The 19,489-nt window shown below is 53.0% G+C and overlaps 9 protein-coding genes across 9 annotated transcripts; 3 read left to right on the plus strand and 6 right to left on the minus strand.

The window, feature by feature from the left end:
* Positions 1-326: 326 nt before the first annotated feature.
* On the minus strand, positions 327-880 carry PpBr36_04562 (uncharacterized protein; the record flags this gene model as incomplete). Its single annotated transcript, XM_029891721.1, has 3 exons — positions 327-577; positions 687-747; positions 833-880. The coding sequence occupies 3 exons, from the start codon at positions 878-880 to the stop codon at positions 327-329; spliced, it is 360 nt and encodes a 119-aa protein (XP_029749190.1).
* A 1,063-nt stretch (positions 881-1,943) lies between these two features.
* PpBr36_04563 (uncharacterized protein) lies at positions 1,944-3,533 on the plus strand (the record flags this gene model as incomplete). Its single annotated transcript, XM_029891722.1, has 1 exon — positions 1,944-3,533. One exon carries the CDS (start codon positions 1,944-1,946, stop codon positions 3,531-3,533), a length of 1,590 nt encoding a protein of 529 aa, XP_029749189.1.
* Positions 3,534-4,001: 468 nt separating this feature from the next.
* On the minus strand, positions 4,002-6,193 carry PpBr36_04564 (uncharacterized protein; the record flags this gene model as incomplete). The annotated part of the gene is made up of 2 exons (XM_029891723.1): positions 4,002-5,779; positions 5,860-6,193. The coding sequence occupies 2 exons, from the start codon at positions 6,191-6,193 to the stop codon at positions 4,002-4,004; spliced, it is 2,112 nt and encodes a 703-aa protein (XP_029749192.1).
* A 1,339-nt stretch (positions 6,194-7,532) lies between these two features.
* On the minus strand, positions 7,533-7,781 carry PpBr36_04565 (uncharacterized protein; the record flags this gene model as incomplete). The annotated part of the gene is made up of 1 exon (XM_029891724.1): positions 7,533-7,781. One exon carries the CDS (start codon positions 7,779-7,781, stop codon positions 7,533-7,535), a length of 249 nt encoding a protein of 82 aa, XP_029749191.1.
* Positions 7,782-8,123: 342 nt separating this feature from the next.
* PpBr36_04566 (uncharacterized protein) lies at positions 8,124-9,155 on the minus strand (the record flags this gene model as incomplete). The annotated part of the gene is made up of 1 exon (XM_029891725.1): positions 8,124-9,155. One exon carries the CDS (start codon positions 9,153-9,155, stop codon positions 8,124-8,126), a length of 1,032 nt encoding a protein of 343 aa, XP_029749194.1.
* Positions 9,156-10,083: 928 nt separating this feature from the next.
* On the minus strand, positions 10,084-11,233 carry PpBr36_04567 (uncharacterized protein; the record flags this gene model as incomplete). The annotated part of the gene is made up of 2 exons (XM_029891726.1): positions 10,084-10,141; positions 10,224-11,233. The coding sequence occupies 2 exons, from the start codon at positions 11,231-11,233 to the stop codon at positions 10,084-10,086; spliced, it is 1,068 nt and encodes a 355-aa protein (XP_029749193.1).
* A 1,042-nt stretch (positions 11,234-12,275) lies between these two features.
* PpBr36_04568 (uncharacterized protein) lies at positions 12,276-12,841 on the plus strand (the record flags this gene model as incomplete). The annotated part of the gene is made up of 4 exons (XM_029891727.1): positions 12,276-12,417; positions 12,495-12,546; positions 12,613-12,676; positions 12,785-12,841. 4 exons carry the CDS (start codon positions 12,276-12,278, stop codon positions 12,839-12,841), a joined length of 315 nt encoding a protein of 104 aa, XP_029749186.1.
* A 744-nt stretch (positions 12,842-13,585) lies between these two features.
* PpBr36_04569 (uncharacterized protein) lies at positions 13,586-14,653 on the plus strand (the record flags this gene model as incomplete). Its single annotated transcript, XM_029891728.1, has 1 exon — positions 13,586-14,653. The coding sequence occupies one exon, from the start codon at positions 13,586-13,588 to the stop codon at positions 14,651-14,653; it is 1,068 nt and encodes a 355-aa protein (XP_029749185.1).
* A 913-nt stretch (positions 14,654-15,566) lies between these two features.
* On the minus strand, positions 15,567-17,775 carry PpBr36_04570 (uncharacterized protein; the record flags this gene model as incomplete). Its single annotated transcript, XM_029891729.1, has 4 exons — positions 15,567-16,102; positions 16,189-16,989; positions 17,128-17,305; positions 17,770-17,775. The coding sequence occupies 4 exons, from the start codon at positions 17,773-17,775 to the stop codon at positions 15,567-15,569; spliced, it is 1,521 nt and encodes a 506-aa protein (XP_029749938.1).
* Between the last annotated feature and the right edge of the window lie 1,714 nt (positions 17,776-19,489).

Here is a 19,489-nt window from a genome sequence, read left to right on the forward strand (position 1 = left end):
GCAACGAAAATTGACATGAGAAATTCCCCAGCCCCAAGTAATAGAAGCAGGCTCATAGGCCAACCTCGACTTTTTGTCTATGCCGAACATCCAAGCCTTATCAGTTCATCACCGCAAAACTAACAACACGATAAGATGCCGCACCGTCGAAACAGCTTTTTGGTAAGGACGTGATGGCCTAAATCGACCCGGGCGCCATGTTCAAAAATTCGTCATTATCGTTAAAGGAGCAAGAAAACGGTGCCTTTTTGGTCTTTTTTTTCTTCCCCCTCTTTTTTTTTTTTTTTTCTCTCTATCAACCATAGAAGAAGCAAGCATAAATAAAATCACCTGTCGCCCCTGCCTCCCCTTCCACCGCCGCCACGTGCCCTGTTGACTGTGGCGCGACCTCTGGCGAGACCGACACCGCGGCCGCGCACGTTGCGGCTACGGAACATGGGGGCGTTGCGCAGCATGTCCGGGACGATGAAGAAGCGCACGTGGCTGCCGCGGATGTAGACCTGGTCCAGGTGGCTGACGCGACCGTCGCGCGCCGTCACCGTGATGTCGCGGAGCTGGATGTTCATGTTGTCTTCGGCTGTAACGTTGGGGGGGATCGAGGGCTCGTCAGCAAAGTCCTGCGCAGTTTTGAGCGGGGGTCTGCTCATGGCTGTGAAGGGTAAGGGACAAGGTTGGGTGTCTTGTACCATCTATCAGCTTGCCGCGGTAGGTCTGGCCGGTGGTGATCTCGAGGGTGATGATATGGCCCTGCGTTTGGACGGGTTAGTTCGTGTGGCAGCTTAGGAGGAATTAAAACAGGACGGTCGCAAAGGTGCAGTCTAATTGCCCATACCTGAGCCTCGTTGAGGAGCTTGATTGGGATGCCGATTGTGGAAGTCATGTTTGCGGTCTATGGCCGTCGGTCTCTTGCCAGTGCTGTTCGACTCGGCGGTTGAAGGGGGGGTTCACGTCGCGGCGCGAAGCTAGCCAGCCCTGCGTGCGGTGGGCTCTACAGCTGGGGGAAATTTTGGGGAGGTTCAGCGATGACTAAGCTGGTAGCCAACAACTGCCGCCCCACCCAAGTGTCTTTGAAGACACAGAGAGCAGTTGCAATGGAGATATCTACGGCAGCCTATTCTTAACTGGCCTAGTTCTAATTGTCGGCACGAATTCTACTTGGACCCGTCAAGTGAGCAAGAGTCTCAAACGCTCTCGCTGCATCGTGGCGATAGATGGACGGAAAACGTGCACCAAAATACGACACCTCCTTGACTCTGGCAACCTGGCGATAACACAAGATATGACCTCCCACTCGGGGCTAAAGCCGCTGTTTTCAGTGATGCTAGGTTCCTGTGGATCTCTCAATAGCGGCGCAGGCGAATCGCAAAACGCGCCGCTATTTTGGGCTGTGCGGCTTACAGTTCTTTCAGGAAAACCCGAAGCCGTTGGGTGGCCAACTGCCCTGTTGTGGGATTTTTCGACTGGAAACAAAACAGCCTCGGCTTGCCTGGACCCCATAATTTCGCCCCCCAAAGCACTAAATTTGTATGATGTAGAACCTAGCCAGATAAGGAGGAACATTTGATTCGGGAAATTCTGTTCAGCGGCGTACATACAGCACACCCCCGGTTTCATATCAAGTCTGCAGTCAGTGTTTGAGCTTCATAGATTTTCTTGTCTCCTACTCATTACGTTGCATTTTGCGGATTCTCTTGTCTTTCTAACTTGATTTACTTTATGGCAGGGTTCTTTCTCACTTTGTTGTCATCTTCTCTCCCATTTATCGATCCCGTCTGGCATCCCTCAGCATCGAGATTAGAACCACCACGTATTGCACCGTTTCAAAACGCACCCGCACCCTTCTCCCTTCTCAGAGGTCCACTTGCATCACAACGTTCATTTGCTGTAACTATTCCAACCCACAGTGACTGCACACAAACAACAAGTCCAGGCTGCGATTCAGCATGTCCAGCTATCTGGGTCGTCTCAACCCAATCCCGGGCTTTCCCGGATACTCGGGACCTCACAAGGTCGGGACGGTGGACGTCGAGATTCCCATCTCGGAGCTTCCAGCACCATGCCCAGTACCAGATGGCGCGCAGGATATTCACACCATTCTGTTTCGCATCTTCTATCCTACGAGCTCAGAAGCCAAAGGAAAGGAAATCACATGGCTTCCCAACCCGCAGCGCCAGTACCTGATGGGTTATGGATTTTTCATGGGCGCTTCTCCTCTCCTCTCCAGCCTGGCTTCCTTTGTACCCAGATATCTCCACTACGTCACAATCCCGGCCATTAGGAATGCGCCTCTGATCAGCCCGGCAGCTAAGAACGGCCGCTGGCCTACCATGATCTTCTCCCACGGTCTGGCAGGTAGCAGAAACTCGTACTCACAGCTGGCCGGCTCACTTGCCAGCCATGGCGTTGTGGTGATATGCCCAGAGTACCGTGACGGCAGTGCCATTGCTACAGTCGTCAGAGACCCCGTTGCTCTCTCCAAATACCAAGGAGGACTTTTTGCGCAGAGGCCGCGGTCTGCCGAGGTTGTGTATAAAAACTTGCCACACACCCCATCACGGGAGATATCGGAAGCTCGCGACGCCCAGCTACGTGTCAGAGCTTGGGAGACTGGCTTGTTGTACGAGGCGCTGGTCAAGATGGATGAGGGCAAAGCAGAGTCCATGACCAACCTGAACACCAGCACACCTGCAGAGGCTTTATCCTGCTTTGCAAACAGACTCGATGTCCAGGAGCCTGGCAAGGTCATATGGGCCGGCCACAGCTTTGGCGCCGCCACCATCACACAGGTTGTCAAATCGACGTACTATGCAGACCTTCCCGAGGTGAAAAGTATAGCGAACCCGATCTTTGCGGTAAAGGAATCGGCCAAGATCCGCCGCCAGATCACAAACCAGTCCGTCGCCGTCCTACTTGACATGTGGTGTCTGCCCATGATCTCCCCAGACCAAACCGCACTCTACAAACTGCCGCTACCCTGCTACGATACCACTGCCCCAAACTCCCCAGGAGGTGATGCATTGCTGGCCGTGGAGTCGGATGCCTTCTTCAAGTGGACCGAACACCTCCACACCAAGGCCATGATCCTCTCCCCGTCCCCCTCGGGTGCGCCTCCCGTGTCCGCCTCTGCATTCGACAAGCCAGGATTTTCCAGGCCGAGCTGGTTCTATGTCAAGGAGAGCGCGCACATGAGCCAGTCGGACTTTGCAACCCTCTTCCCCTGGCTCGTGAGGCGCGTATTCAACGGGCATGCACCTGAGCGGGTCATGCGTCTCAACCTGCGCGCCGTGCTGCAGACACTCCGGCGGAACGGGCACTCTGTCGCCCCCACATGTGCCGCTGATCTTGGCGACGGCGACGAGCCTACCGTCGCCAAAGCTACAGCCACAGGCGGGCTGGAGGATGATCCGGCAATCCTGGATAGCAAGGTTGCCGAGTCAAAGGCGATCGACGCTTGGACTCACATAGACGTTGTCGGGCTCGGGCTCAAGAGTGCGGTTGCTGGGACTAAGACCCAGCAGACAGATGAGAAGTAGAAGGGGCAGCTTTGGTATGATATCTTCTTGGCCTGTTCTTCTTACTTTTTTTTTTTTTTTTAACATCTTGGTTGCAGTATTTTGTCTTCATCATGTACAGCATGTTTCAGACATTAGACGCAGAGCATGGCGTTGGTTAGATTAACATACATAGAGTTATAGGCGCATTATCATCTCCATCTCAAGTCTCTCTGGTATTTTCCAGCAATTCGTAGAGTTTTTGCGATTATCTTTGGCGGTTTCTGGGTGTTCAAAACACCCGGTTGTCGACTTGCTAATCAGGGGGTGAGACGCTCGCCTCAGCCGCCCCTTGACTCTCCTTTTCCTTTTTTTTCTTCTTTTTTTTATTCTTTTCTCGTTAACGCGTTAACGGACGGCTTCGATTCTCCAGTACCGAAGAATCTTTGTTGGGTCAATGTAAGAAATTTCTCATCATATTGTCTACATACTGTACACCTACACACTTTTTTATACGTCAAGCTTACGGCCCTCAACCTCCAGAACAGTCCTCAGGTGATCAAAGCCCAGCTTCTCTCCTTGGTGAAAGGCCAGCAGGTTGCTCGTCTTGAGCACATTCCTGATCTGCCTTCCGTTAAGCTCCAAACTGGCCAGCCTCTCGATCTCGTCCGATGTGACGGTGTGCTGGCTCTCGGAATTTTCATCGGCACCTTGCCTCTCGAGGAAGCCGCTCCAGACGCTTCGCCTCGCGTCCACGTCGAGCGGCGGGTACTCGAGGCTGAGATGGATGCGTGATTGGAAGGCCTCGTCCATGCAGTCGACCCGGTTGGTGGTCAGGAAGAGGATGCCCTCGTAGTATTCCAGGGTGCGGAGGAAAATCCCGACGATGCGGTTCCGGTCCAGGTCCGTGCTCGTACGGCGCTCGAGAACAATGTCACACTCGTCCAGCAGCAAAACCGCGTTCCACTTGGCTACCATCTCGAGGACCTGCAGGAGGTTCGACTCGACCTCCCACGACGTCTGTCCGAGGTCGTCGGCGCTCATGACGTAGAGCGGCACCCGCATTTCCTCGGCTACCGCCTCGGCAGTCAGAGTCTTGCCGATGCCGGGCCCGCCAGAGAGCAGCATGATGATGCCCTTGCCCTTGCCGGCGATGACGTCGTCGATCCGGTCCTTGTTCTGGGCCTGGCTGCGAGCAAAGGCCAGGATGAGCGACTTTTGGCCCCGCGGCAGCACGAGGCTGTCAAAGGCGCGGTCGTTGAAGCGCACCTCGGACACGCTGTCGACGTAGAACTCGAGCCACTTCTTGCTCTTGAGGGCCCAGCCCTTGAGCATGGGCGTGCAGAGCAGCAGCTGCTCCTCGGTCAGCGGGATGACGGGCTTGAGGTCCTCAAGCAGCTCCTCCTCGCGTTGCTCCTCTTGGTAGCCGTCGTAGGTGTAGGTTTCCTGGGCGTTGTAGTCGCCACCGTCCTCGGCGTCGAGCTGGGCCGCGCGGGCGGCCTGCACCTTGTTGAGTGATTTGAGCGAGCTCTGGTGGTTCGGGTTCCACTTGTCGTGGGCAAAGGCGTCGATGACGATCCTCGAATCGACTGAGATCTTTGACGGCCCCCACTTCTTCTGCTCGATGGCCTGCCCGACGTACATCTTGTAGTGGTAGCCGGCCAGGGACTCAAATACGCGGCCGCGGGCCACGAGCATCTCCCTGACGCCCTCCGGGTCCGGGCTGTACTGGAGCGGGCAGCACGCGAGGTCCTCGATGGGCATGGTGCCCAGGAATGGGGTGATGATCTGCTGGGCCTCGTCGTAGCCAAACTTGGACCCGTCCCAGTCGACCCTGTCGCAGGTGAGTTGGAAGACGGGGCCAAGGCGGCAGTGCTGGACGTACTGGCCCTGCTCCAGCCGCATCGCGATGGGCCGGCCGTAGCGGCTGGCCAGGACGATGCAGCCCGGCTGGAAGATGGTCCAGACGTGCTCATAGGTTACGACCTTGTTGGCCCTGTAGTCCTTCATGGCCTCGATGACGTCGTCCAGCTCGGCCGAGAGGACATCGTGCAGGAGCTTGACGTGTGCGCGCGTCGGCTCGTCATACTCGTCGTTGGTGAGCGCGCTGGTCAGCTCTGCCCAGCGGTGCACAAAGGGGCGGAAAGGCGCTGAGAAGGCGAGCCTCTGCATGGTTGTGGTCACGCCCGGGTAGTCTTTGAGGACCTCGTGAAGCACCTTTTTGATGAGAGGACTTTGGATGACGATGCTGTCGATCTCGAGCTTCTTTCGAGAGTCGTAGCTCTTCTCTTCAGGTGGGGTTTGACAGCCTGTCAGCAACTTGCTTTGCGTCCCAAACCGCTGAACAGCAACACTCGGAGTAACTTACTGTTGCGCACAAGAATGGCGAACTTCATCGTCTCTGCGTTCTCGGCCGCCTCCTCCAGGTCCTCTGGGTACTTTTCCGTCCATGTGAACTTGTTGGGTTGGTTCTGGTCCCATTTCTGGTAGAGGTCTTTGGTTCCGCACAGCATGCCGACGATGACCTTCTCTTCCGACGCTGGCTTGTTTTCACCGCCCTCCTCTTTGGTCTCGTGTTGGCCATCCTCCTTTCCGGGAGCTTGGGACTGGGAATCTGTGGCATCGCCCTTCTCAGAGCCCTCCATGGGGGTCACTACGACCACCGAAGAGGTCTCCTCATCTGCAGCCAGATTGTCCGCCATGGTCATGTTTCTTTTCTTTGGCCGGCTGGCGCTGTGATATGTATGTAACGAATAATAAGAAGGCGGGTTTTCAGTTCTGAGAAACCCAGTCTTTTTATAATGAAAGGAAGAGGAAGCAGAGAAAGAGAAAGAAAGAGGACGTGATCTGAAAGAATACTCGTTTGAAAATGATCTTTCGTGAGACGAGAGCCGTTTAAATGTACGGTGGGCTCCCTTTCCTAAACACGAATGCCTCGTACAGACTATCAAGTTAGAAGACTTTGGAGCAAACGTAGCGCAGACCCAAACCGGGGCGCCAAGCCCCCACAGCCTATAGGCGCCGAGCGGATCAAACCGGCTGCAGTCAGCGGGCGTCGCATTAGCTGCAAACCCCAGGACGAATCACCCTTGTCATTGCCGTGAGATAGGTTAGGTATCATACCTGAATAGGCCTGGCGCTCTTGTAGTCTTTTTCATGAGTCCATTCGGCGAGACTGGCCCCACGTAGGCTGAAATATATATGTGGAGGCCTCGACGCAACTGGGCACGAGCAAGGCAGGCAGCAGCTTGTTACCTTGTCATTGATGGGCAATCTATCAGACAGGCATCAAGTGCCCGTTGGTTGTACGTGCAGTGCTTCTCTTGGCTCTGTTTTGGCACCCTGTCTTTTCCCTGTGATTGCCTGTTCTAGCGGTCTGACGTATCTGACATACATTCATTCCATCTTGATATCCCCTGGTCCCAACCGTGTGCTGCGCCCCAAAATCGGATGCTCGGTGACTCACTCCTATGGGAGAGGAGAGCGAAAAAAAAAAAAAAAAAAAAAAACCAATTCTACTATCAAATACGTACAGTACCTGGGAGTTTGCCAATAAATTACAAGTCTTGAAATGTCCGAGTCTGGACCTAGGCCTAGTAGGTAGTCTAGGCGGCTGGCGGGGCTGCCTCAACACCAAAGCTCCATCCAACTTTCTCATCATGATCACCTGTAAATGATTCATAAGAACTGGTCCTTTTTGGGAGCTGAAGACGGCAAGCTTAATTCTCCGATTCCATAGACCCTGAAGCACCACCTTTGTTTGCCTTTCTCCATCGCAAATATTTATAGATCCATTATGATCTAGGCCTCCACATTCCAGCCAGGCAGCCATTTGATTAATCAGGGTGCTGTCTTTTCGCATACAAGATGCAACTCATATTCCAACAGGGGAAGAGGTGTGTTTGATATCATCCAAAAGAGTAAAAAAAAAAAAAAAAAAAAGAAAACCGCCTCCTTCGTCAGCACAGGCCACAAAGCTTGCCAGTTCGGTTTCCTTCCACTGCCAATCCGCAGAAGAACAAGCAAAGACAAATATCCTCCTCAAAACCAGCCGGAATCACCGTCCGAACCTCCTCCGCCGTAGCGGTATTTAGTCGGAGGTGATGCGAGGAACCAGATTGTCCAAAAGATGACGGTAACCATGGCGATAAACATCATAATGATGGCCGTGACTGAGAACTCCTGCTCCTCGAGTGGCATCCTCAAGACGACACGTTCCCTTTGTTCGGGGGTCATCTGCTCGAGCTCGATATCGTCTTCATATGTGCCGATGGTTCCGTATACGGACATTATGTATTAGCGGCTTGTTGGCTAACAGGTTTCTCTCGGTGTTGATGGTACTGATAGTGCTGATGATGTTGACAATGTTGATGATTTTAATGATGCCTGTAAGTAATGGGGGGGTTTTTTTTTGTAAATGTTTAATGGTGTGCCCTAAAGTCTTTCCTCCTTTCCTCCTCGAATATTTAAGTGCTAATATTTGACTTTGTATATGCATCCCTAGTACTGTGACTGTGGCAACCTTTCGACGCCCTGGCCACTCGAAATATGAGCGCACAAGCTAGGGCTGTGACGATAACCATGCCTTGTGTGTTACAACATTTGTGCCAGTCATGCTTCTCCTGCTGGCCATCAAGGCCTGAAAACATCAAAACCATCCGTCGCCGCCCCAGCTCCCATCTCCAAGCCACCGCCAGGTATGTAAATGGCTCCGTCGATGGTGACAGCATATGTCCCGTGCCGGGGCAGTCTCATGGGCTCTCTCCAACTCCAGATACCCGTCGTGGTATCGAGAACCTCAACTTCGTCAAAGACGCCCGAGTCCGATTTGCTCGAACCTTCGCCACCAAATGTGTAAACTTTGTCTCCTATCGCAGCAGCCATGTGTCCACCCCTCGCGGTGGGCATTCGCTCCTTCTCCAGCGTCCATCGAGGATCCTCGGCAGCAAAATCAACTGAGTAGACCTTGTCGCTCACGATCAGGCCCTCACGAAGGTGCCGACCCCCTGTGACAAATAGTTTCGTCCCCACCACGGCGGCACCTGCATGGTCTCGGGGCTCCGGTAGCGCCAAGTTTGGCAGTAGTGTCCATTTTCCCAACAAGGTATCAAATGCCGACACCATGTCCACTGTGTCATGCAGTCCGCCTGGAACCAGTGCAAGGGAGCGTTGTCCACCAGCAAGGTAGACCGTGTCGCCCACCACAGCAACCGCAGCACTACCACGCTCAGTGCCGGTTGGGAACGGCTCGAGATCGTTCCAGGTGTCCGTCTCCGGATCCCAAACCCAAGCGTTAGGTACGCCTTTCCAGATTCCATCGATATCAGCCAGGCCGCCCAGCAGGTAGATCTTGCCATCAATGACGGCCGCGTTCGGGTGGTTCAGCGGGATGGGTAAATCCGCAATTTGTTGCCATTGGTTGGTTGGAACATGGTAGATGGAGGCCAGAGCAGAGCTGCTCACTTGCGTGCCGTTGGTCACGATGCCACCCAGGACGGCGAGCGAGGTTGAATTAATTCCAACTACAGTGTTTTCCTGGCGCGGCAAGATTGGCGTCGACGGGAGCTCTTCCCATGCCCCCTGAACCCTTGGGACGGCAACTCCATTGCTGACGTGGAATAACGAGCTGTAACCGAGCCAAAAGGCACTGACAGTCACGCGCATTGTAGCTGCTGTATGTCCTAAATCCAGTCGAAGTTTGACCTATATTGTGCGAGGTATATCTCCGGGCCAGGTTTGGCGAATATGAAAGTGATGCGCCGGCCTAGTAGGCGATAGAGTATCAAGCCAAACGTCGACATTGTTGTTGACGACGGGTCGGCGGTCTTTTATCGCCACTCAATGAACCCTGCTCCAGGTATCTTAGCCAAGCCAACCATGCCCCAGTCATTTCTCATATTGGAAGGTGCCCGTTCCTAGATGCAAGCAATACGACTATTGGACACGGTCGGACTGCATGATTTGCCAGTACTGAACCCCATTAAGAGAATTCATCCAACTTATCGCGCGCTAGATGCTGATTGCCGTCGAATTGCTGGATAGTATCAGTTTTGAGTTAATCCAGTTCATGTGTTGAGTCGGTATTTTTCCTAATTAGTCCACCTAGTCCCCTCGGACTTTAGATAAGGCGTTGGACTGATTATTTTTGGTCTAGGGATGTGATGATGAATAATGTCCGGATGACGCGGGTTTTTTTTCTGACTGAATGATGAGTGGTAATTAAGTATATACGGACCCAACGCCAGAGGCCAAAGTAAATCCAAATACAAAAAGCATTAAACCCTTCATCTGCGCCGCTAATCGTCAAAGGAGAATGTGGAAACCATATGAACCCAATCCGAAATTTTCGGGGGGAGAGTAAATAGTAAGGCCTCGGCAGAGACGACCGGAAAAAACAAGTTGGGAGATCTGAGCTTCCGCCATACGAGAGCTGAGAGGTGTGAGTATGTGAGTATGTTGATTTGGCCTGTTCGGCCATGTCTGCTATAAAAACAGTGGCAGAACACATGAGGAGGGGGGTATCTTTTGATGATGTCTTCAGTTGCAGTTGGTGAGGTAGTCAGTCAAATCAGAGATGGAGTTGAAAGATGTTTCATTCTCCAGATTTGCGGATCAAAGAATCCGATGGTTTGACACGCTGGGCCCATTCGCTATAGAAGGTCGATTGTTAGTAAAACAAGTATCGTCATTGTGTGGGTGGTCAAGCCCAGGGTAATATCCGGGAGCACTTACGTCCAGCTGCCGTCATAAACCTTGCGCTTCGCTGGGTCACCAAATTGGGCTACTTCGAGCGCCGTGTCGATGATGCAAGCCGTCACTCCAGTGCCACATGTCGAGACTATTGGCTTGGAAGGGTCGACTCCCTTGCTTTCAAAGACCTTCCTAAGCTGATCTGCCGGCAGGAATGCCTTGGTCTTGGGGTCAAGGAGCATATCGATGGGTAGGTTTATGGCGCCCGGCATGTGGCCCGATGACAATCCCGGCCTTGGCTCGGCAGCGGTGCCATCGAAGCGGCCTGCCGACCTCGCATCAAGGATTTGAACACCCTCGGCACCCTCCTTATTGTGATCAATCGCAACATCGCGAACCTCCTCGAAGTCAGCTACCTTGTCGGCGGAGATCTCTGGGATCGGGTACGTGCAGCACTCGACGTTATACAGGTTTCCACTCTCGATGGGTAGCCCCTCGTCGCACCACGTGCGGAAATTGTTAAGAATGTGGACCTTTGGGTGACCGAAAACCCGGAGGGTCCATGCCACTCGAGGGGCTGAGAAGATCCCAAGCTCCTTGGTATCATAAACAACGACAGTGTCTTCTTTGCGCACCCCGAGCTCGCTCATGGCAGAGGCGAACTTCTTGGGTTCGGGGAGCATGTGCGGATAAGGGCTGTGGCGGTCGATGACCTTGTCTAGGTCAAAGAAGCGCGACTTGGGAATCCGTGACTTCCGGTAGGACTCGATGCCAGTCCGGCCTTCCGGGTCGTTTGGGAGGAACCATGCTGCGTTGAGGCAGATGACTCTCGGATGTGTGCTAATAGGCGATGGCGGACTCTTTTGCATAGCCTCGTGGACCTCCTTGGGAGTGACGAGATACGAGGAGAAAGTGCGGCGGGGCATTGTGGTTGTGAAGGTTCGGCTAGCTGTCGTTGGGCAAAAGACGGGCGTAGACCGAACTTTGGCGGCCGCGCGTGGAGCCCAAGATGTGGTTGGCATTGTGAAGGTGAACAGAGTAGCGGGAGACATTAGATGGGCGAGAAGTGAGTCCTCGACAAACAAATTAAATCAATTGAGCTTGAGCTGCAGGTCAAGCTGCAAGTGAAGACCGCAGCTTGGCTCGGGTCGACACGAGTGCTCTCTAGAGAGTTGAGATTGGTTGTTGTGGTGTAGCGAGGAATAATGTTATCAAAACGATGTCATTGAAGGGCAGAGGTGCAGAAGCGCCAAAGATAAGACGATTCGATTCGATTTTTGCCCGGTGCGGAGAAGCTGCACCCGACCGACTGACTGCTGAAGAAAAAAAAAAAAACAGTGACTGGACGGAAGGCGACGCTCGGGGCACACTTTGATAACGTGGTGCGGGTCGTTGGCCAAGGATGTATGTAGCTGGCTTTGCTAGGCAGCTTTGATTGTCACAAATGAGCAGCTCCAGAAGCAATAAATTTAGGTAAACACGCTGAGGAGTTGGCCAGATCGGGGCAAGACAAGGAGGGGGAAAATATAACTGTCTAGACTTTTTAACCACCTGCGCGGATTTGCAATTATCTAACAAAGATAAAATGTGAAGGATTGGAACAGGTGACTGATATTTGGTCTGAAGTTTTTCGGGATTTCAAAGGGTAATTCGGACGGACTGGCTCTAGAAGCACGCAATGATTGATCACTGACGGGAATGCGGGGAACGATCGCACAAGACGTGCCGCTATTGCGGCACTGTTTGGAGGTGAGGAGAAGCTGGTATGCACCTGCCGAATGTGCCCAGTGACCTGACTGATGTCTGGCCAATAGTGAGTGGAGGACAGTAACAACCTGTGTGGCCCAAGCTTCACATTGTTCCATTGTCAACACACCAAATCCATGTGCCCATTTGTGAGTGCATAAACATTTGAACAGGCAAATGAAAGCATACAACAACATTACAATAAGATTAGACCAACAAAAAGAGAACATATCCACACTCACGCCAAAACAAAAGGCGCGTTCCTGAAACGACACGTTACTGACCACCAGCAAAAAAAAACCAAAAAAAAAAACCTTAAACACCCCGCCTGTGTTCCTGGAAGAAGCCATGAAAGTCAAAATCAAGGAGTGGAATGCGGTCGCTACATGGAGATGGGATATTCCAGAAGACGACGTCTGCGGTATTTGCCAGGTTCACTTTGACGGCACCTGTCCGACGTGCAAATATCCCGGTGATGATTGTAGCCTCTGTGAGTCACTCTACCTTTCCGTCTAGTTCAAAGGGTTCTGCATGGCTTTTTACTCTTTACTACAAAAGCTAACACAGACTTCAACTTCTCTCACAAGTGTCTGGCAAATGCGGCCATAATTTTCACATGGTATTTATTTATTGTATTCTCAATGACTGACTGCCTCAACCCCTCTTGTCTAACATATGTTCAAAGCACTGCATCCTCGAATGGATCAAGCAAGATTCCGCCAAGGGACAATGCCCAATGTGTCGACAAAGTAAGTGTGCCACCCATATGTGGCTTTATGCATATGAATATGACTTGACCTTACAAAAAAAGAAGAGACAATGAATGCTAATCACTGACTTCTACTATCTACCGGTAGAGTTTGAATGGAACGAACAGCCCGGACAGCACCCTCCAGGTTCTCGGTCTTCAATAGCCCCGCCAACACATCAATAACAGTTGGAAGAGACCAACAATCAGATCGGGTACAGGGAGTCGTGGTTTTCTATGATTGCCCACTGGTTCAGGACAAACAATATGGAATGACACCACGTACTAATCCATTTGTACTATTATCTTTACTTTCTCGGGCAGACGTCCTTTATGATACCCCAACCAAACCTGACTTGACTACCTAAGGTCTGTCAGTTAGTCAGTCACTGCACAAAGCAATGTTTGTTTGTTCTGCACGCAGCTTTCTCCGCCCCGCGCCCTAGAGTCAAACTGGAATAGACTGGCCGGGTGGGCTTACAGGGATATTGCGGGTCCAAGAATCCATTAAACCTCAACAGCACGGGCGGAATGACGATCTCTTCTCCGATTTCCAGTCACTCTTTTGAAAAAAAAAAAAAAAAAAACCACCTTATTACATTTCTTCGTCAGAACATCGATGTCTTGCCTTTGACCCGGCCGGAATCATGGTGACATTTCTATCAGCCGCAGTGCAAAACTTTGATAAGCAGCAGCAGAGAGTGACTTATTAGATAATACAGTTTTTTTTTTTTTTTTTATCTGCCTTATTCGCTCCTTTTTTCTTCTCTTCTTGTCACACGAACAACATGCACCAACCTGTCGGAGCTTCTCTTGCTCAAGCCTCCCCACTCAACCCTTGCCATAGCCATCGACGCCGCACCAAAGTTTCCAAGTCACTTCCTTGTCACGTACCTTCTTGCCGACCATCATGACGGAGCCCTCGCGTCGCTTCTCGTCAGAAGCCGCATCCAACACCAAAAGTCCTGTCGGATCTCTGCGTCAGAGCACGCCTCCACTCCGGTCGCCGCATCATCCCGACAGGCGTCGCCTTTCATCCAACTCGCAAGACCAACCTGCATCGACTCGGGATCAGGGTTCCAACAGCACTCACCAGAGACAGTCACGGTCGGGAGGGCTGCAAGAGCCATCGCAGGAATCCCTCCTCCTGCAGCAGCAACAACAGGCACACCAACACCAACTGACACCGCCAGCGCCGCCCGTCTTCACCCCGGTCTTTGCACTCGTGGACGACGCCACCGGCAGGCTTACAACACACCACCCTCGCGTCCACTACATCTTCTCCGACGATGACCCAGAGGAACTGACCGCGGCCCTCGACGACGCCGCTGCGGACCATCCCCACCAACCCACATCCTCCGGGGGCGCTGTGGCGTCAGCTCCGGGGTCGTCTCGGGACCGCGCCATCGTCGTCGACCTGGTACCAAACCCCGACGGCAGGCCTGGTTCCTTCTCCGTGGCGAGCGCCGTCTCCCTCAGTCCTGAATGGGCCGTGACGAGCGTGCAGGTCTCGAGAGTGGGCGGCAAGGACGCCGACCTAGCCGTCGGAGGAGTCGGCGGCAAGGGCAAGGGCAGGGATGTCACCGAGGCTGGCGATGACAAGGATGACGACGGCAGCGGAGACGGCGGCGACAATGGGCTGATGTTGAGGATTGAAGGGGTTGGGGTCGACCCGGCCGCCGCGGCGGAAAGCACTCTGACGCTGTCCGGGTCCAGCAGCGGCGGGTCGCGTCACAGCGAACGCAGACGGCAGAAACAACAGCAGGGGCCCGGCCCCAACGGGGAGGAAGAGTTCGCGGCGCTGGCTGACCAGTTCGACCGTCGCATGAGCACGCTGCGACGCGTGGTCGACGCCAGCATACCTGGGCTGCCTTCAGAGGACCAGCGGGCAGCGCATGCTGCCGTCGGTGATGAGACTGCCTCCCCCGGGGCGGCCGCTGCTGAGGCTGTGTCCTCTGATCAAAAGGCCACACCCTGACAGGATTGGGCATTTAAACTAACAAACTCGTTTAACGAACGTGCGGGGAACCAGACGGCCCGTACGGGTAGATTTCTCTTGTCATGCGTGGCAAAAGAAATTGTCCCGGAAGAAGAGATGGGAACGCCACGGTGACTATGGGATGGAGCCGTGCCGTTGCTGCGGTAGATCCCGCCGCATGGCTTGCATTGAACACAGCCTTCTTGTGTGTGACGCGCATCGCTTCAGCATTTTGCCCCCCGAGACGAACAGCTCCACGAGGACTGTGGCGCATTCCGGGCATTAAGATGGCAAAGTTTTCGATAGATGAACATTTGTGATCATGACCCCCATGGCTTAGAGACTCGTGTCGGAGCTGCGGAGGAAACCGGGCCTCATCAGCCAGATGTGCACGGGGACAGAGTACAACCCAAATGAGAGAGCTTGGGCAGACCATGCCGAAGCCTATGAGATGTAGCGATCCGGGCCATCAATAGAATATACTGATGAAATTTGTCACTGGCAAGTGATCTGAGAGCAATTTGAAGGACATGTACGATGCAGAAACCCAGCCCTACCGGACACTGAAATGCTCAACGTTGCCTTGCCCACCAAAACCAGGACATGCAAACAATGACAAAAGGATATCAAGTCTTGATTAAACGCCTATAATGCTTCCAAGAAACAAGGACTCCAGATATACAGAGGGGCCAAGAAGCAAAAAAACAAAAAGAAAAGGAACATCAGACTACGATCCTGCGACATCAAGCCGCAAGGCGTTTTCCCTCTTGTGGTGAGCTTGAATATGACAAAAAGAACAAGTAGAAATCAGATATCCCCGCCCACGAAAAACACCAAATAAAATGCAGTCGCCAGAAAGGAGAAAAAAAAGAAAGAAATTGACAAGACTGCGTTTTCTCCCCGCCCCAAAAATTTACTCGGTCTTTGTGGCCCGGACCACAAGCGTGGCGCTGTCAATGTCGTATGCTTTCCCCCCTGACAGCGCGAGCCTCTTGCTCTTGGGTGATTCTTCGGATGCTCGACTGCTGCTCTTGAATTTGCCGCCCTCGCTGTGCATGCTGGACATTCCCTGGCCAAGCGGGCCGGTGGGGTCTGGGCTGGGGCCGGCATCCTCGGTGACCACGTAGCGCTTCTGGACGGACGACTTGCCGGCAAAGTGGGCCAGCGGCGATGATTCCTCCTCGGTTTTAGAGTCAAGTTGGTCTTCTGTAAGCACGATCTTGGACTGGGCGTATATGTTGAATATCGGTCGATCGCCATCAAATTCAACGTGCTCTGATTCGGGGAGGCCATTCCCTAGACTTCGTTTCGGGTTGGCATTGGCGGTGGGAACGGGAGTGGCTGCGGGTGCTGCTGCGTTATTGTTGTTGTTGTTGTTGTTACCCCGAGGCGGATTGATGATCAAAAAGTAGATTGCAACAATGGCCGCGATGACAACCACAATAGTGACTAAAGACAAGTCAGTTAGAATACCTCGAAAAATACACACGCTAGAAAAATATCTTGAGAGGGTTGGGTTAAAGACTGTGACTTACTGCAAATACCCAGGCATATCCACTTCTTCTTCCTCGTTTTCTTGGCCGTCTCGACGGCGACCACAATCTCCTCGTTACCCTTGTCCAGGTTCTCAACGATCTCCTCGCCCTTCTGCTCAATCTGGGCAACCTGCACGTCCTGCTGAACGATGAGAGTGTCCATGTCCTGGAACAGCTGCGCGAGCTCGATCATCTGCTGCTCAATCTTCTTCATCTGCTCGTGGCGGTCCTGGACGGCGTTGAGAACGGCGCGGGCCTGACCCCTGCGGTCGCTCTGCATCAGGGCCTGCTGGAAGATCTGCCCACCGCCGTTGGCCGCGTCCTCGACGGCGTCGCGGACCTCGCGCTCGTCAGCATCAGGCCGGACGTAACGGTACTGCCGCTCCAGCTGGTCCCGGGATTTTTGTCGGAAACCCGACTCGATCTGCTGGTACTGGTTGATGGCGGCCTTGAGGCGGCGGTCGACGCGGTTGACCTGCGCCGTGTTGCGGGCCTGCGAGGCCTCGGGGCTCGACTTAACCTTGCGCACCCGGTCCGTCAGCGCGCGGTACATGGCCATGGTCTCGGACGAGAGTGAGTCGAGCTGCCGTTGTGTCTGGGAGCCTGCGGCGTCGGCCTCGTTAAGGGACCTGTCCTGGAGCATGCGCAGCTGGTTGAGGTTGCCCTCGATCTGGCCGACTCCGTCGTCGATGGACCGACACTCGTTAAGGATAAAGTTGGGATCGCTGTTGCTGGAAGCGCCCTGGCCGCTGAAGCCAGCTCCGTTTTGGGTCAGAGACGCCATCTCGACGTTTTGGCTTGCTGCAAATTGACAAGTTTGCTGTTAGACAATCTGTGCTTGTTTATTCTTTTGCAGCCCCTTTTTGTTTTCGGAATCCCATAGTTTTCTCCCTCGTGCGGGCCAGGCAAGGTTTTCCGATTCATTGTTCATTCACGTACATGAATAGTCGTCCCGTCCCATAGCCGGTCCCCGGTTACCGCCCGGTCGAGGGCCACCGCCAAACTGCCCTGGAGGAGGTCGTGGTGGCTGCGGTGCTCCGTAGCCACCTGCGTCGCCGTCGCCCCTATCGTCGAAGGGGTTTTGCCTTCCGCCGTATCTGTAGATTGTAAGATTCCTCTGTCAGTTCCAGGGTTCGTTGGCTCGCATCGTCTTGGTTTATTTTTTTGTTTTTGTTTTTTTCGACTCCCAGGTGGTTGGTTCTTCGTCCGCTTTTCGGGGATGGCGAGTCGTGGCCCGCTCGTAGCGCATTGATGAAGGATTGATGTCTGTGAAGGAAAAGGTTTCAACTAACCCGTACTGGCTCATTTTGTTAGTATTAGTCCGGCCGGCGGGTTGATGTCGAGTATATCAAAACAAAAGTGAGTCTGCAGTTTGGTGATAGGCTTTTGGAGAATGAAGGAATTGGGTTTGACGGGCTGAAAGCTTGGAAATAGGGAAGAAGAGTGGTGCCTTGGAAAGACCAGTTTCGAAGCCCAAAGGAGATTTTCGACCTTCCCTGTCGAAAGGGAACGACCCACCCAGGGTCCCCATCGGTGAAACGCATCTGGAGGCTCGACGGGAGACAGGGGCAAAACACTCACGCTCATGGTTGAAGAGTGGCCAGTTAAAGGGGTGTAGCGCCTGCTCATCGAGGAGATACTACAGTATTCTCGCGTGGTTGTGCTGGCCTTGTCGATGTCAAAACAGGTAAACAAGGGAAGCCTTTGCCGTCTAATGTCCGGGATCTGTTGCTCGCGATGGATTCTATGTACTGTATATTATATGGTACGCCTCCCTACGTCAAGGATTATGCTGACTGTAACGGCTATTGTTATCTGATGTAGGTCCTGTGTCTGGTCTGATCTAAAATGGGTTGTTTCCAGTTGGGTTCGTGCAAGAAATGGTCGATCCTGTATACAGGTAGGTCGCCGACAGGATGGTATTACGTCGAATGGAGAAAGGGGGGGAAACGAAGAAAAACAAATAAAAGTGAAAAAAAGAAATGGGAGGTAATCTAAACTAAAGAATGGATGACATTCTTACAAGATGGGAGTAGAAATTGGTTTTTTTTTTTTTTCTTCTTCTCTTGACTGGGCAGGCAGCACGGAGGCGCAGAGCAACACACCACACCCATACGCGCCAGCGGCCTGTCGTGTGTGGGTGGCTTGTCTTGGTCTGCTCGGTCTGGTACGGGTACAGGGAATTGAACTGTTGCATCTTGTTGTGGTTGGTCCCATCGGTGTGGCATGGTCGGGTCGCTTCTCCATCCACAGGCATTCAGGGGTTTCGCCCGTTCGAGACAAGGCCGTGCAAGGGTCTTCTTGGCTGCGTCTCCGTTGCACCGCCCAGTCTGTCCTAGCCAGTGAAAGTGAACAGACTTTTGGCCTAACGCTGCCTTCCCGGACCCGCATGGACCTCCATGCTACAGCCCCACTCAGACTTTTGGGCAGCCATAATGAGAGACACAAAGTAAGAAGAAAATATTACCCGATCAGCGGGGCGGTGATCTCTAACCTGGTGGACAGTCAGGCTAGAGCGCGGATGAAATTTCGGTTTACCAAGAATTCGTGTCGATACGGGCTGCGTTGATTTGGATCTCTCCATTTTTCAATTTCGTGTTCCACTTCGCCTGTAAACATGCACACCTACTGTGTGTAGTAAGCAGGTTAGGTATGCATGTATGCATCATCCGTTGTGAGCTGGAATATCCCAAGCACAACTACAAGAGAGAAAAAAAAAAAAAAAAAAAAAAAAAAGCAGCGCTGATGTCGTTGACGGGCTGCCAGTGAGCGCTGGATCGTGCAAGGATTTTACATTCACTTGGAGGGCGGACGACGGCAAATGGCTTTAAGCCGTTGCGGGACCAGAGCCCGCCTACCTCAGGCGGTTTCAAAACGTGGATCTACAGGCTCAATCGTTGGACAAACTTCAACCGGTCAATCACGCGTGCATGTAATGCTGGTGATTTCCATCAAATTTACCTCGTTAGGTACCCGACCTACATGCAGAAAACCTAGTTAATTACATGATACAAGTAATTAACTAGGTACCTCTATTGCAGTGATTAGCAGCCAAATAGATACGCACATTCCGCAGTCCATCTGCATGCGGCAATTCGATGCCTACGTATACGAATCAAGTAAACAGATCTGACAAGCATTTTATGGAATGGTCGGTCGCTGCCGTCAGCTTTGCATGTGCGCCCCTGGTCTTGTTCTTTTTTTGGCACTTCGATTTTTGAATCGACTTTCGACTTGCGTTCGTCTGTTTGCCCTGTCCAGACGCAGCCGACCCGGGCGCTGACAAGCGTGCAGTTGTGCC

This window comes from Pyricularia pennisetigena, chromosome 6, assembly GCF_004337985.1.
Source record: "Pyricularia pennisetigena strain Br36 chromosome 6, whole genome shotgun sequence".
NCBI classification, from domain to species: Eukaryota; Fungi; Ascomycota; class Sordariomycetes; order Magnaporthales; family Pyriculariaceae; genus Pyricularia; species Pyricularia pennisetigena.